This window comes from Ciconia boyciana, chromosome 1 (genome assembly GCF_034638445.1).
Source record: "Ciconia boyciana chromosome 1, ASM3463844v1, whole genome shotgun sequence".
NCBI lineage: Eukaryota > Metazoa > Chordata > Aves > Ciconiiformes > Ciconiidae > Ciconia > Ciconia boyciana.
The window spans coordinates 173,265,208-173,282,310 of record NC_132934.1 but is presented as its reverse complement, the minus strand read 5'-3'; the positions used below and the strand labels follow the sequence as shown (position 1 = coordinate 173,282,310).

Here is a 17,103-nt window from a genome sequence, read left to right as displayed (position 1 = left end):
GATCTCAAAATCTATCTCAATTTCTCTTCTGCTTACCTTAAAATACATAGCATGTAAACAGTAAACTATAACCATCTTCTCATATCTGGAGGTTCATACCTGGCAAAGCCACTGTACCGTCTTGTTCCAAAGTTTCAGGGTTTATTCTTACGGCTGTCATACTGTGATTATTCACATCTCTATATAATAAATAACCCTGGTAAGAGTAAGAATATATATATTGGTATGAAAATATTCTTAAATTCATCAAAGGATATTGTCAAAAGTGGAAAAAATGCAATCATTATTTTAGGTACTTTTAAAAAATTTTTGAAACGTTTACATCAAATTTGCTTCATTTTGATAATCAACCTTTTTCCCCACTAATCAAATTCCGAAATAAAAAACGGAAATTTTACCCCCTTCCTCCACACTTTCTACATGCTGTAGATCAGCATGCTGAAGCTCATATACAGCTTTCGAAGCCACACATAGTAATTCTATTCTTCATATGTGTATACAGTTACAGTTAAAAGCCACAGCAAAAAAACAATGTTCCTGTCCCCACTTTCCAAATCAACAAAAGATTCACAGGAATTCCAAGAAGGAGATACATATATTGCCCCATACAGAAAAGTGATCATTAATGAATATTAATATGTGCATTAAAAACTAGAAAATTTTTCAAGAATGTTAATTAACTACTTTGACTCCCACACTAACAAGATTCCATGTATTTATTCTTTCTAAGCTCTTCATCAAAGAAATTCCCGCAATGTATATAGTGATTTTGGTGACAGCAGCCATGACACAAGGTTACATACAATGCGTTCTTCTACTGCTCACGTCCCAACTCCTAACCAGACCTAAGGGAAGGGAGATATTCAGGACTAATGACTTCCTCTTTCTGTTTCTCCACATGCAGAATACCTTCATATCCCCCAAATTACCTATTCTGGTCAGCAGCCCATATCAAGAAGTCTCTTTTGGTATACCAAAATGGTATCTTCTCTCTGTACCTATGTATGTATTTTTTTAAAGGTTTGATTCAGTCACTAGTTTAGAAGGTTTCTCAGTAAAAGATTTGCCTACCTGAAACTCACATTTGAGGTTTATTGTTTATATCTATAACTTTGAGTGCACTTTTAAACAAACACAGTCAAATAAGTTTTGCTTTAGCTTAAACTAGATAGGTTGCATAAGACCCCACGTTTGCGTAATGTGCACAGATCCATAAGAGGCAATATGGCAACTTTGCTGTTGTATCTTTTTCAATCCTACAATGCCTGTGAACCCTTCAAAGATTTTGAGGGAGCAGGGTAGAAACACAGCTGGTGAATTTACACTTAGAAAGCACTTCTGCTATAAAAGCAGCTACAGGAAAGGAAAAAGAATACTTAAGGGCACTTATGAACATACTCATTCAAGGTGACTGAGGCCAAGCGAAGTAGTATTCACCTACAGGAGGGCTGCAAAGGCCAATATGAATAATGACTAAGTAATGATTCTGACAACAGCAGTGTCATAGCAGGAGGTATGACAATGGCTTGCACTTGCTTGAAGCACAACTGGCTTCAGGTGGGGATTCTACACATTAAGAATGGATGCATTTCACAGGGAGGTCACTAAGGCTTAATCTCAGAATATCTTCATTTGTCAAAGAGTCAGAGACCCTAATTACAATCATCTAACAGAAAAATCCAACCAACCCTTTTCCTTCCATCTGAACTACTTGAATTTTCCTAGATACATCAATCTCTGTGAAATGAGGAAAAACAAACCCAAACAAACTAGGAAAAATAAGTAAAAAGCACTAAAGTAGATAGAAAAGCTTCAGTCTAAAATAACTTATATGACAATAAGAAAAATCACTTGAATTTTTGAGCTGACTTAACCAAGCTCCTGAAGGGAAATGAGATTGAGGGCACATCTTAACTCTTTTACGGACACATATTTAGGAATAAGTGCAACTTACATATCTTCCTATAAATATAGCCCCAGAGAAACATTTTTCCAACTAGCAGTGTCTTTGAATACAGTCACTGTGTGAGTGCTCAAAGAAGAACATCAAATATATTTAGAGCTATGTACAGAATGTCCAAATGTGTAACACTATATAGCGAAACTGTATGGATCCTATTCCTTTCTAAAGTGATAAAACGGGCTCCTGAATTAATGCATCTGCACACATTTGTATTGCACCAGTATACCTCTTGGTGATCTATCTGTTTTAATACTAAAGAAAACCAGATTTCATATATATATATACACACACTCACAAAATAACTGTAACAATAGAATACATATTTGTAGTTGTCATGGTTTAATCCCAGCTGGCAACTAAGCACCACACAGTCACTTCACTTGTGAAGGCAAAACACCATCACTTTGAATGTCCCCCCCCTTCTTCTTCCCCCAGCTTTATATACTGAGCATGATGTCATATGGTGTGGAATAGCCCTTTGGTCAGTTGGGGTCAGCTGTCCCAGCCGTGTCCCCTCCCAACTTCTTGTGCACCCCCAGCCTACTCGCTGGTGGGGTGGGGTGAAGAGCAGAAAAGGCCTTGACTCTGTGTAAGCACTGCTCAGCAGTTACTGAAACATCCCTGTGTTATCAACACTGTTCCCAGCACAAATCCCAAACATAGCCCCATACTAGCTACTACGAAGAAAATTAACTCTACCCCAGCCAAAACCACGACAGTAATTAACAATTCCACTTCAAAAGCATGGCAAGGAGTACACTTAATTTCACACTGGGACAATGAGATCACTCAGTTAATAGTAAGTCTACAATAAAAATTACTCAGTAGTTTAAAAAATGAAGCAAATTCACTGTTCTGTGAAATTTTATTTTTTGGTTGCGGTTTTTTTTGGTTGGTTGGTTTTTTTGAGAGAGAGTACTCAGTGATAACAACAGGATTCTAAAAACCCCACTATTTTTATAACGAATGCCAAAGGTATAATAAAAGGTGGCTGATATTCCAGAAACTGAATAACTCTAAAAAAACAAAACATCCAAATACAGTTAACTCCACAGAGATAATAACAATTATCTCTACTTATGGTTTACACACCCTCAATCCTTCCCCAACCAAAACAGCACTTCCTTATTTTACTGCAAGTGTTTTAAAATAAATTTATTTTCATAAATAGGTATTTCAAGTATTTTTTTTTTACACTATTTTGTTGCAACAGCACATTTTACATCCACCAACTTCATTATTTAAGAAGCGCACATCAATTGACTGTACAATTCATAAATTTACGTGTTAAACCATCATATTTTCAGAAAGTCTTTTACAGTGACAACACAAACCAATGACACTTTTCACTACTCCTTTCTATATGCCAGTACCATCAAATGTCTCATGTTCCACAATTTAGAAGTCAGTACCAAAACCCTGATTTTTATAACTAAAGCCAAATGAACAATACAATATCCGTGTAAGCTTACTCTAAGCCAAAGTCTACTTAAATTACTCATGAAGGATGGGGGGTGGGGTGCACGTTTTCTGTTTGAATTATTCACCTACCTGAGCATAGCCTAACCAAGACTTTTTTTCCTTTCTGCTTTTGATGCGGGATGTAGAATTGTATATATGGCCCTGAAAAGCAAAAAACTCCAATCTTTTAACAAATATCAAGAGTGACAATTTTACACATAATCATTTACCATTTAAATAACAACGTCTTCAACCACACTGAGAAGTGAAAATTGTAAGAAAATGCTGTAAAATTCTTACAGAAATCATCAGAAAAATTTAGACAAACTGTAAAAGAACTTGTCATTAGTAAGCTACGGAAGATTCTCAATGGAAACAGGACATCATAAGAGTTAAGTTAAAATATTAAATATCTTCATGAGACAAGAAGAAATCACATTACCCTCACTGTCCCACTATATCCAGAGCCGATTTTGTAAAGTCCATCTTTACATAAGAGATAGAGGAAAAAACCATCACTCTGAAGTAGGCACTGGTCATCTTCATCTACAGATATTTCTTTCAATGGCCATTTGTGCATCAAGGCTGCCTTCTTTATCCCATTACTGAACCAGTCCTGGATTTGGATTTTGCCCACCAGAACTGCCTGTACACTCCGCTGAAGAGAGTTTAAAATGGTTGGCACCTAAACAGCAAAAGAAATAGTGAGTGAAATACATGACTTTTTAAAATGTTGTATTTTCTGTTCTATCTCCAACTCAAGAGAGATGAAGAAATACCTACTCTTATCCCAAAACTAGTGAGGGGAAAAAAGTTAACTGAATTTACACAATAGATCTTCTCAGAACTCACGTACACATCATTTACATAAATTCCCAGATACAGAGAAGTTTTAGTGCAAGACCTGAATAGTCTGACAAGCATGGCTGCCATTATTGGTGAGGATAGCAGAGATTGCTTGCAACGTTCTTCCCGTCTCTCCCCATGCAGCTACCAAACTGAAGAGGCAAGCGCAGGAAAGTGCTGTCAAGGACTGTCCTGTACTATCATTCATTCCCGTGCTGCGGACAGTTATCTCCAGAAGAAGCTGGAACAGGGATTCTGCAGATAAAACACGGCAATTACATAAGTCAAGTCACAGCAAGTCACAAAATCATACCAAGCAATTTGCCAGTCAATGGTAAATTAAACTTACAAAATACATGATACATCTTTCGTCAGCCATTAAGTTTAGCCCTATTTTCAGACAGAAAAGAAAGCATACCACTTAAACAGGCCTACAGCATCCTTGACTTTTCATTCTTTTTCAGCCAGAGAACATCGGGTCTTGATAATCACAATGGCCGGAGAACAAGAAAAACGAAATCCTTCTGTTACAGTGGAACACATTAATACGAAATGGGCCAGGAGGAGTTACTTTACCTGCCTATTCAGTCTAATTCATCACTAAGATAATGTGTAGGTCTTGACCAACCTTGTCTAATCTTTATGACCATTACCCATGTTGAAGCACATCTTATTTCTCAGAAACAAGCATTTCAAATCAAAGCTTGAAAATTATTCTGATTGTATGCCTCTCCAAGTACTGTTTAGCGGCTGAACATCTGTAACAACCAAGGTGTGAACAGAAACCCACCTCAATTTTTTTGATAGTATATACAAATAATCACTAAGGCAGTAATAAAAACAAAGCCTTCTTTGTAGCTTTTTAATACTTTGTGCATCAATACGAAATAAAAGCTTTCTGTAGCAAATTACTATCATCTTTGGAAACAGAATACTGTTGAGCCATAACATGGGAATATATACATAGAAAGTCTTAAGATTTTTTTTTTTTTTTTAAACAACAGATGCTACAGCCTAGCCTTCCTTGCAGTTCTATAAACCAGTAAAAACTATGAATTAACAAGAGATAATTGGATTTTAAATTAAAGGACATAATCAATCATACATTCAAAGCCATCAGGAGTTCAACTTTTATTTTCAATATCATTAAAAGTGAAATGAATTTTCAGGGAAACTTTTGGATGCCCAGAGGAAATCAAAGCAAGAATTCTGACACTTCATTTAGCAGTTTTATATAAATTACAACATTAAATAGCTAAGCTATAGATTACAACAGCAGGTCGCAAGAGAATTTCACTGTAGAACTATCTTCTTTCCAATAAGACCAAGTATTTTATAGCTTTAGTAAGACAAATTAATCACAATTTGTAAGGCTGTAAGCTTTACTACGTTTCAGTGAAACTCTGCATTACACAGGAACAAAATATGACTTTTTTTTTAAAATATATATACCTTTACATGCCAACATTCCTGTTCTACAAAAGATTAATGCTGAGAAAGTACTGGTTACATACACCATGAGGAGTTTACACTCCAGAATAAAGTCAGTCTGTTGAGAACAAGCATGTTACTATCTCACAAATACTTGCTAGGAACCATTTTCTTCTGTCCAATACAGAAACAGATGTATATTAATACAAATACAGTAACAGATGAGATATTACCTAGGACTTCAGGAGGCTCTGACTGCAGGCCTTCTGGTTGCTGGCCCTGGAGCACATTAAGTAGGGCTTGTAAGCTCCTGAGACACAAGGATGGATGAGAAAATCTCGTCTCCTTTATCAGTTCAAACACTTCACATAATCCAACTTCAATGATCTAAAGAAGTACAGATATTTCAGAATATCCGTTAATATAATATTTCTGGGTCTTCATCAATAAAAGTATATCTCAATGTTCACAGAACAAGACTGTTATTTAAACAACAGACATGGTATACAGAATACAATGGTAATTCAAAAGAGAATCAAAATCAAGAACCCACCTACACAACTGTACTAGCAAATATTACACAGAAGTAATGTCATTATATGAAAGAGCATATCTAAGCAGAGTAATAGTTCCCTGAAAAAATAAGGAAACTTAAAATTTTTTGGACAACATAAGACAAACTGTGCCTCTGAGCCCTTCTAATTTCTATCAAGTTCATGCTTCATTTGACAGACCTGTTTCTCCTTGCTCATTAATGTGAACCAGCAAGCTAGAATTGGCTTGCAACCTGACTTCCCAACTTGAGTAATGATACATTTGACAGCTGATACTGGCATCACTAGTACTTTCCCCTCCAAAGCCTCTGAGATTGCTTTTGCGACAATATAAAAAATAAAGATGAATTACTTGTCACTAAAACTCTGTAGGTACTCAAAGACATGCATTATTCCAACTAATACAACATCTGTAAAAGCGCTGTTACAGCCATTCCTAACTTTCCCTTTTAGCATCCCTGAATATTCTGAGGTTACAATTATGCTTCTCTCCACTGACTGTTCCCTGTCACTTCGTTCTCAAATTCTGTATGTAATAATGATGAGGATGAAAAAGAAATGAACAGGGTTCATTACAAATAAGCAACCATATCTTCAAAACTTCACTATGTGTTTCTGTCAGAACCAGAGCCCCAGCGTTTAGTGTTTGATACTATGTTCACCCCTAAGTAAAATCTAAGGAAAAAAGACTGAAATGTGAAAATAAATAAAATTGTTAATGGAACTTCTGCTCATGCATACAACAGATCTATTCTGACAGTCAGCTATAAATTCTACTCAATGCCTTGTAACTGTCTTTGCTGTCATTCAGTTTATTTCAATTCCTGTCTTTCAGAAGTTATTTTACCACCTGTTTGATTTTTGGAGGAAGAACAGAAACATAATCAAATCAAGTCTTCAAAGTGCAACAGCAATCATCCTGCAAATTGTACCTTACATTTCATATCTTCAATGGAGTGGGGGAAAACACATGCATGGAATCTACAAGGAAAAAGACCGTCAACAAAATAACAGCACAGATGTTTTTTCCAGGATCTAAAACTCAGCATCAACTTGCAGGCTAAAGAATACAATACACTGTAGTACATTTTTAGAAATACCCTTGCTTTTCAGTGACAGTATCTCTGCGAGAAACTGAGAAGTTTATTCTATTCTTCCCAATCTTCAGACAGGAGACCTCATCTAGCAGCTGCTTAGCAACAACTAAAACATCAGTATGTTATCACATTATTCTCATGCTAAATCCAAAACACAGCACTATACCAGCTACTAGGAAGAAAAGTAACTGTCCCAGCCAGTATCCACCCCCTATTCTACACCACTTCCGATATGCCCAGGTCCTACACTTTCTAATACATTCCGGTTAATCACCACCACTTTTCCTGTCTTTTAATATATACACACAGATATCATTCCCTTGGACTATGGGCCATCCCTCTGAAATGTCTGTTGGGTCCATTTAGTCCATGACTTTGGGTTCCATCTGTCATAACAGTCTTTCAGGGCAGAAGACATGGTGTGTGGTGTTGGATTGCTGCATGCTGAAGGCACTTCTGGTTCCATCACCACTGCACTTTGCTCGGTTTCATCAATGTTTGTTCTTCATTAATCTGGGTGATTCTTACTGAAATACCATTGATATGGCACACAGCCACCACAGAAGTGATGACATACAGCATTATATAGCAATTAACATCCTACAGTTCAAATCATTGGCTGTTCTCACCCAAAATCAAATCCCCTTGAGGTACACATCAGGCTTCCCCATCCTCCCGCATCACCCACCAAGCACACCCAGGTCCTTGAGCAAAGGCAATCCCACAAATGGGCTTGCCTTTGCCTTAGGCAGGAGTAACCCAGACTGTCTTCCCAGCATATTTTTTATGTGTACTACAGGGACTTTGTCCCCCTCCACAGTATGTAAAAGGTTTGATTGGGCAGGGCCAGCTCGATTGACAGATCCCCTAGAGCTGACTAACCAGGTGGCTTTCGCTAAGTGTGTATCCCAATGTTTGAATGTCCCACCACCCCTTGCTCTCAATGTAGTCTTTAACAGTTCATTGTATCGTTCGATTGTCCCGGAGGCTGGTGCATGATAGGGGATGTGATATACCTACTCAATGCCATGCTCTTTGGCCCAGGTGTCTATGAGGTGGTTTCAAAAATTAGTCCTATTGTCTGACTCAATTCTTTCTGGGGTGCCATGTTGCCACAGGACTCACTTTTCAAGGCCCAGGATAGTGTTCTGGGTGGTAGAATGGGGCACAGGATATGTTCCAGCCATCCGGTGGTTGCTTCCACCATTGTAAGCACCTGGCGCTGGCCTTGGTGGGTTTGTGGGAGTGTGATATAATCGATCTGCCAGGCCTCCCCATATTTATATTTCAGCCATCGCCCTCCATACCACAGAGGCTTTAACTGCTTGGCTTGTTTAATTGCAGCACATGTTTCACATTCATGGACAATCTGTGCAATAGTGCCCATGGTTAAATCCACCCCTCGGTCACGAGCCCATCTATATGTTGCACCTCTTCCTTGATGGCCTGAGGTGTGATGGGCCCACCAAGCTATAAATAATTCACCCTTATGTTGCCAGTCCAGATCCACCTGAGACACTTCAATCTTAGCAGCCTGATCCACCTGCTGGTGTTTTGATGTTCTTCAGTGGCCTGACCCTTGGGTACATGATCATCTACGTGACGTACTTTTACAACCAGGTTCTCTACCCAGGCAGCAATATCTTGCCACAGTGCTGCAGCCCAGATGGGTTTACCTCTGTGCTGCCAGTTGTTCTGCTTCCATTGCTGCAACCACCCCCACAGAGCATTTGCCACCATCCATGAGTCAGTACAGAGATAGAGCACTGGCCATTTTTCTTGGTCAGCAATGTCTAAAGCCAGCTGGATGGCTTTTACTTCTGCAAATTGGCTCGATTCACCATCTCCTTCAGCAGTTTCTACCATTTGTCGTATAGGACTCCATACAGCAGCTTTCCACCTCCGATGTTTTCCCACAATACAACAGGACCCATCAGTGAACAGCGCATATTGCTTCTCATTTTCTGGCAGTTTATTACACAGTGGGGCCTCTTCAGCATGCAGCACCTCCTCCTCTGGTGATATCCCAAAATCTTTGCCTTCTGGCCAGTCCATGATCACTTCCAAGATTCCTGGGTGATTGGGATTTCCTATTCAAGCCCGTTGTGTGATCAGCGCGACCCACTTACTCCACGTAGCATCAGTTGCATGATGTGTAGAGGGGACCTTCCCTTTGAACATCCAGCCCAGCAGCAGCAGTTGGGCTGCCAGGAGGAGCTGTGCTTCAGTACCAACCACTTCCGAAGCAGTTCCAACCCCTTCATATGCTGCCAATATCTCTTTTTCAGTTGGAGCATAGTGGGCCTAAGATCCTCTGTATCCCCGGCTCCAAAACCCTAGGGGTCGACCTCGAGTCTCCCCTGGTGCTTTCTGCCAGAGACTCCAGGTAGGGCCATTCTCCCTGGCTGCGGTGTAGAGCACATTCTTTACATCTTGCCCTGCCCGGACTGGCCCAAGGGCTACTGCTTGAACTATCTCCCGTTTAATTTGTTCAAAGGCTTGTTGTTGCTCAGGGCCCCATTTGAAATTGTTCTTCTTCCAGGTCACTTGATAGAGGCGGCTTAGAATCAGACTGTAGTTTGGAACATGCACTCTCCAAACCCCCACAATGCCTAAGAAAGCTTGTGTTTCCTTTTTGCTAGTTGGTGGAGACATGGCTGTTATTTTGTTGATCACATCCATTGGGATCTGATGACATCCATCTTGCCATTTTAATCCTAAAAACTGGATCTCCTGTGCAGGTCCCTTGACCTTACTTTGTTTTATGGCAGAACTGGCCTTCAGGAGGATCTGGACTATTTTCTTCCCTTTCTCAAAAACAACTTCTGCTGTGTTGCCCCACACAACGTCATCAATGTATGGCAGGTGTTCTGGAGCCTCGCCCTGTTCCAGAGCAGTCTGGATCAGTCCATGGCAAATGGTAGGGCTGTGTTTCCACCCCTGGGGCAATTGATTCAAGTGTACTGGACACCCCTCCAAGTGAAAGCAAACTGTGGCCTGCACTCTGCTGCCAAAGGGATTGAAGAAAATGCATTAGCGATATCAGTTGTGACACACCACTTGGCTGCCTTTGACTCCAGTGCATATTGAAGTTCCAGCACGTCTAGCACGGCAGCACTCAGCAGCAGCGTGACTTCATTCAGGCCACGATAGTCTACTGTTAGTCTCTCCATTAGACTTTCGCACTGGCCATATGGGACTACTAAAGGGTGAGCAAGTCTTTCCAATCACTCCTTGGCTCTCCAGTTGATGAATCAGCTCATGGATGGGAATCAGGGAGTCTTGGTTCGTGCAATATTGCCGCCGGTGCACCGTTGTGGTGGCAATTGGCACCTCTTATTCCTCAACTCTCAGTAACCCCACAACAGAAGGGTCCTCTGAGAGACCGGGTAAGGTGGACAGCTGTTTAATTTCCTCTGTCTCCAAGGCAGCTATACCAAAAGCCCACTGGTACCCTTTTGGGTCCTTGAAATACCCTCTCCTGAGGCAGTCTATGCCAAGGATGCACGGAGCCTCTGGGCCAGTCACAATGGGGTGCTTTTGCCCCTCATTCCCAGTTAGGCTCACTTCAGCTTCCAATACAGTTAGCTGTTGGGATCCCCTCATCATTCCAGAAATACAGATGGGTTTTGCCCCTATACAGCTTGACGGCATTAGGGTACGCTGTGCACCGGTGTCCACTAGAGCCTTGTACTCCTGTGAGTCTAATGTGCCAGGCCATCGAATCCACACAGTCCAGTAAACCCGGTTGTCCCTTTCCTTCACCTGGCTGGAGGCAGGGCCCCTCTAGTACTGGTCATAGTATTCGTTACCCACTTCTTGTATATATGAGTCAGAAGTAACTTCATTGAGATCAGAAGTAGGATCAGCTCTTCTACTGTGTCTGGGGAACTGTCCACTGGAAATGGAGCATCAATTTTCCTGGAAGAACCCCCTTTGGCGATTGTTTTCCCTTGCAAATCACACACCTGTGCCTCTAGGGTTGAGGTAGGTTTTCCATCCCACTTCCTTATGTCCTCTCTGTGGTCACACAGTTAAAACCACAGGGTGCCCCGTGATGCGTATCCACTATATTCTCTCTCTTGAGCAGAGGGACACTTACTCCTAATAGCTGGGATATTGGTCCATACAGGTGGGGCGTACCACCTATCCTCTTTGAATTGCTGGACCATTTCCTCCACAGGCGAGACGAGGGAGGAAGAGAGACTTTCTTCGTATTGCCAGAGTTGGCCAGCCCATTCATCCACCATTTGTCGCTCTCCGTCTTTCCAGGTCATTACTGCCAATGAGTTTGCATACGACGATGGTGCACTTGGTACAAACTTCCACCACATGGGTCGCGTGCACTTGACTTCATCTGGATCTTTGGATAACTGCTCATTGTCCATGTCACCATAAATCACCTCCAGCACAGCTAATTCCCTCAGGTACTGGATACCTCTCTCCATGGTGGTCCATTTCCCGGGGCGATATACAACATCTTCCTTGAAGGGCTATCTTTCCTTTATAGCTGACAGGAGTCGCCTCCAGAGGCTGCAGGCTGGTTCCCCTTTTCCAATCGCTTTGTCAATGCCCCCTTCCCTAGAAAGAGATCCCAGCTGCTTGGCTTCCCTACCCTCTAATTCCAGGCTACTGGCCCCATTATCCCAACATCGGAGCAACCAGGTGACAATGTGCTCACCTGGAGGATGGCTTAAATATTTTCGTATATCTCACAGCTCACTCAGGGATAGGGATCGACTGGTTTCTGTGTTGTTTATGAGTTAGTCCTCTTCCTCCTCCCCGAGCAGCAGCCACCTCTCTTCCTCCTCCTGTTCTCATGATGGCCCTGCTTCAGAGTAGTCTGCCTTGTCCACTTCTTCCTCCTGCTCCCTCTTGGAAGAAGCTTCTTCATCCCTTACTAAACAAGCTGACTTCCGCTTCCAATATTTCTTCTTATGTACAGGGGCGACTGATACCAGCACAGGTTGGTTCTCTGGTTCAGCCGCAGTGCCTGTCATGGGGGTTGGGAGTAGCCGCTGTTCCTGTTGCAGCGGTTGGAGTAGCTGCAGGGCCTGTTGTTTTGTTATCAGATCTAGAGACCTTCTCTTCCCTTTGAGGGTACCGAATAATGTTGAACAGGGCTCGGTAGGCATGGGCTAGGCCCCAGCACATTGCAGTGGTTTGTGTCTCCCTAGAATTGCCAGGGTGACAACGTCCTTTTTCCAAATATTCTACTAATTTTTCAGGATTCTGCACTTGTTCAGGGGGTGAAGGTGCCCACTGTCCTAGGCATTTGCCCATGCTGTCCAACACACCCTGCCACTCATAACTATCCAAGCCTTGGGACAGATCTCTGGATGATATTCTGAAATTGCTTATTAACCTTAGACGAAACTAAAACAGTATTTCTAAGAAATACCAATAGAAGTATCTTAACTACCCAAGGATGTTGAGGATAGTTAAAAGTTATGGTAATGAAGGAGGAAACATCATAGAAGAAGGTAGCAAAGGTACCATTCTGTATTTCCTCCATAAAAAACCTTTCAGAGGAAGAGGTATAATTGCTAATTGTCTCCATGAGGTGGTACCCAACATACAGTAATGGCTTCAGTACAAAGCTCAAATACGAGATTAAGCTCAAGGACAGTGTTTTAGTAACAAATTTCCCAGGCAAAACATCACTGATCACTGCAGAGCACAGCAAAATGCAAAAAACACCACCAATCTTTAACATGTACAGCAAAAAAAAAAAAAGACCATGGTGCAGATCAGATAAACTAACATCGAAAACAGATGAAACAATATTGTGACACGCAACCGTTAACAGATCTACATTCCTTAATACGCTCTGGTTAATCTGTTATCATCTCAAACCCTCTGAGCCCCACATTGGGTGCCAAAAAGGACTGTTGTGGTTTAACCCCAGTCAGCAACCAAGCACCACACAGCTGCTTGCTCACCCTCCCCCCACCCACAGTGGGATGGAGAAGAGAAGCTGAAGAGCAAAAGTAAGACAACTCATGGGTTGAGATAAGAACAGTTTAATAATTGAAATAAAATAAAATACTACTAATAATAAATTATAATTAAAACAACGTGCGGGGGGGTGGGACGACAAAACCCAGGAAAAATAAGTGATGCAACCGCTCACCACCCACCGACCAATGCCCAGCCAGTCCCTGAGCAGTGACCGCTGCCCCCTGGCCAACTCCCCCCAGTTTCTATACTAAGCATGACATCATACGGTATGGAATAGCCCTTTGGCCAGTTGGGGTCAGCTGTCCTGGCTGTGCCCCCTCCCAGCTTCTTGTGCACCTGGCAGAGCATGGGAAGATGAAAAGTCCTTGACTTACTACGAACACTGCTTAGCAACAACTAAACCATCAGTGTGTTATCACATTATTCTCATGCTAAATCCAAAACACAGCACTGTACCAGCTACTAGGAAGAAAATTAACTCTATCCCAGCCAAAACCAGGACAGATGCATAAGATGTAGAATGTTTTCCACTTATTCTCAATTAAATGAAGAATTTTCACAAACAAAAAAAGCACTCCAAGGACTAACTTCACCAGTTTAACTCTGGAGAATCTGGAAAAGTACAAATCCTGGTTATACCTTTTTTTGAATCTAACTTTCACCTCACTGTCAAACTCAAAAGACATCAGTATTCTTTTTAATAAGCTAACAGTTCCTTTCAGAAACAGGTCTAGTAAACATTGTAAGCCTTAGAAACTTCAATAACTTTATTTTTTATATTTAACAAACGAAGCCCAAACAATATTCTTCACTATACATAAAAACCAGACCATAATATACTCAAAGCATGAGACAGACACTGATATTCAGGATACAAAGACATTTACATTGTTAGCCTCTAAAAGTTTTACTACCTGTGAGACAGCTCCAAGAGGATGCCTTTTTCAAATGTATGGATGCAAGTGAAATTAATAATAAAAAGCACCTTACCTTAGAGGGACCTCAACAATCCAGTATTAGCTAGATAGTTATTAAAAATACTGAAGTTGTACCAAGCATCTAAGCCATTGCTGAATCAGTAAAAGCTCTTGAACTCTTTGATATTTTGTAGATTCTTTGCTAAAAATTAATCATTTGAAAGCATACTGATTTTCATCAATTTGCTATATTAAATATAACAAAATAGCTCACTGATTTTCTGTTTTGAGAAAGGAGAAATAAGGTTTCCTACCTAGGGTTTCCACACCATTTTCTCTAAGCCACCACCTTTTTAAAACTGCACCACTTTTACAAGTCTCTTTTCGATAAACTCTCCAACACCTTTAACACCACCAGTGTTTTAGTTTGCATATGCAAGTGTTCTGTCCATAACACTAGTAAATCTCATCCTTCTCTGAACCTCTTTTAATTTCAAAATCTCTTTAAAACTCCATTCCATTCTTTATAAATGCTAATAGCTACATTGCCTTTTACTTAAAATTTCAAATTAAGCATCTACAAGCACTTGATGACTCATTTAACATAATCCACAAGGAGTCAGACACAGGTCATAAACAATGGTAACTTTATTTCTACTGACTGCACATTATTTTGCAATTATCAACCGTGAAATTTCAGTTATCAAGTTGCAGTTATCTAACTTGGTTATGCTCCTCTGCAATTCTCCACCACTATTTCCAGAGTGCCAACTTTGCCCTTCAGATAATACTAAACACAATCACCTATAGAATCCTAATTTTCTAAGCAACTAGAACATTCTACGTAATCACTGCTGCAACAACCTTTTAAATTCAGCATTTGTATTGTTTTTACAGCAAATACAAACAAGGAAAGTTACTCTAAATATGCTTGTTAGACTCAGAAGAATAACAAAAGGAAGCAGGATTCATAGCATTAAGAAGCTAGCAATGAAAAAACCTGAATGCACAGAAGTTACATAGTACCAAACAAGTGAATCAGCAAATTAAAAAAAATGAGAACAAAAATCATTAACTCCTATATAGATTATTTCTGACTTTCCACCATTAATCCTACTATAAGCATAAAAGTAGTAAATAGTAAAAAACCTACCCTAACTGTTGAACTATAGTGTCCAAAATCTTGATGTGCATTACCATCTATAGTTATCAGTGCCAAAAGGCACTTAAGCCAAAAAGCACTAAAGCCAAAAAGGGGAAAGATTAAAAAAATAAGGTAGTAAGAATAAATGACAGTCACTGCAATTACATGTATACTTGGCAAATCATCTTGGAAAACACTCCACAAACTGAATTCCACTAGCAGAAAGATTTATTCTTTTTTGGGGGTAAAGCAAGAGAAAGCACCCTTTATCATACCAGCTAGTAGCCTCTGACAGATGTAAGAGCTGCCTTATTTGCATTTTGTGTAGACTTTTGAGACTGTAGGTTATTTTCAAGTACTTATAAAGGAGTGCCATTTGAATGTTTACCTAACATTTAATTGACTTTAAAATTAATTATTGGGCAGGTACGTAGGTCTTCCTAATTCATCAGATGATTCTGGACTAGATGGACTACAAATAAAACTATAGCTATGTTCTGAGCAGCTGACTTATAATGCTGTTCTTTATTCCCCACAAAGAACATACCAACTTTAGATCACATACATGGCACACTTTAAACTGTATCCAGTTACTTGCCTTTGGAAGTTTAATAGGTGGCTCTTTGGATTCCTCCTCTTCATCACTGTCCGAATCCCCACTCTGTACACTGTTCTTTGAAGCCAAAGATACAGATGCTTCCTTTTTTTGCCACTCCAACACACAATGGCGGACATTGCAGTAAACATTAAAAGCTGAAGGGTTGCTATGTAATCTGATATCTGGTATGGTTATTGTACTCTCTAGGTTTTCAGTCTGAAAAACAAGATTAGTTTTAAGTTCATTAGAAGTGTTAAGCTTTGCTAAATACAAGTAATCTCAGCAGTCTCAATGATTTTGGCCAACCAAGTGATTTTCAAACTGGAGACTGAACTTTCCTGTTGAAGTACCAATTATATTTCAGGCAGGAAAGAAAGGAGGAAGAGGAAGAAATTTCAATATATTCCATCTGGCTTTAGTCTCTACCTCTCAGAACTTGATGAGGACACTAGGATGGAAAATTAAAGCAGTTCAGGCTACAGAATGGTCCAAACCTGTGCAAACAGCAAAAAGAGCAGCAGAATTCAGGATTTATCTTTTTAATAGGCGTCAGGGTTTTTTTAAATTATTATTATTATTGACTTCTAAAATGCATTATTTGTTATTCTAGTTGTTAACTTTGATCTATTGGTAAATAATAAAAATTTAAGCTGTTTGCTGAATGTATATTAGAAATTAAAAATACCATTAGTTGTTTTGTCATTAAATGTAAACAGATGGCAAGTTCAAAAACTCCCACGGCAAGATGCTGTGGATAATAATTTTGTATAACGAGAAAAGAAACAAAAGCCTAACGGACAAACCACTGAATACAAAAATCTATCAAGGTACGTGAAAGACAGAAGGCCTAGGTTAAGAGTGCAGGACAAATTTGCTTGAACATGCAAGGCAAAATTTGGACGAGCATTAGGCTAGACTGAGTCAGGGTCATGACCAACTTCACAAGGTTATTTTGGTTTGTTTCTTGTATTCTTAGGGGGTGGTGAGGCTGTTGTCTTTTTGCCTTTTATTTCTTTTTATTTAAGGGGGATAAATATTGTGAATGACCATGTTCATTCAGCAGGAGAGTATGTGGTGAATTGTATTACAGTGATTTAGAACAGATCAGAGTGGAAATATTCATACATCTGT

General features: G+C 40.0%; 1 protein-coding gene across 20 annotated transcripts in view; it reads right to left on the bottom strand.

Moving 5' to 3' along the window:
* Positions 1–17,103, bottom strand: part of MYCBP2 (MYC binding protein 2) — a 209,376-nt gene that overhangs the window by 159,491 nt on the left and 32,782 nt on the right. For all 20 annotated transcript variants that reach the window (XR_012040402.1, XM_072850013.1, XM_072850015.1 and 17 more), the window contains exons 3-8: positions 15,973–16,188; positions 5,935–6,088; positions 4,329–4,525; positions 3,867–4,109; positions 3,515–3,586; positions 100–196 (exon numbers count right to left, since the gene is read on the bottom strand). Coding sequence is in view for 19 of the 20 variants with exons in the window: in XM_072850013.1 (XP_072706114.1) it covers positions 100–196; positions 3,515–3,586; positions 3,867–4,109; positions 4,329–4,525; positions 5,935–6,088; positions 15,973–16,188 (979 nt within the window). In the remaining variant the exon portion in view is untranslated. The remainder of the gene's footprint in view (positions 1–99; positions 197–3,514; positions 3,587–3,866; positions 4,110–4,328; positions 4,526–5,934; positions 6,089–15,972; positions 16,189–17,103) is intronic.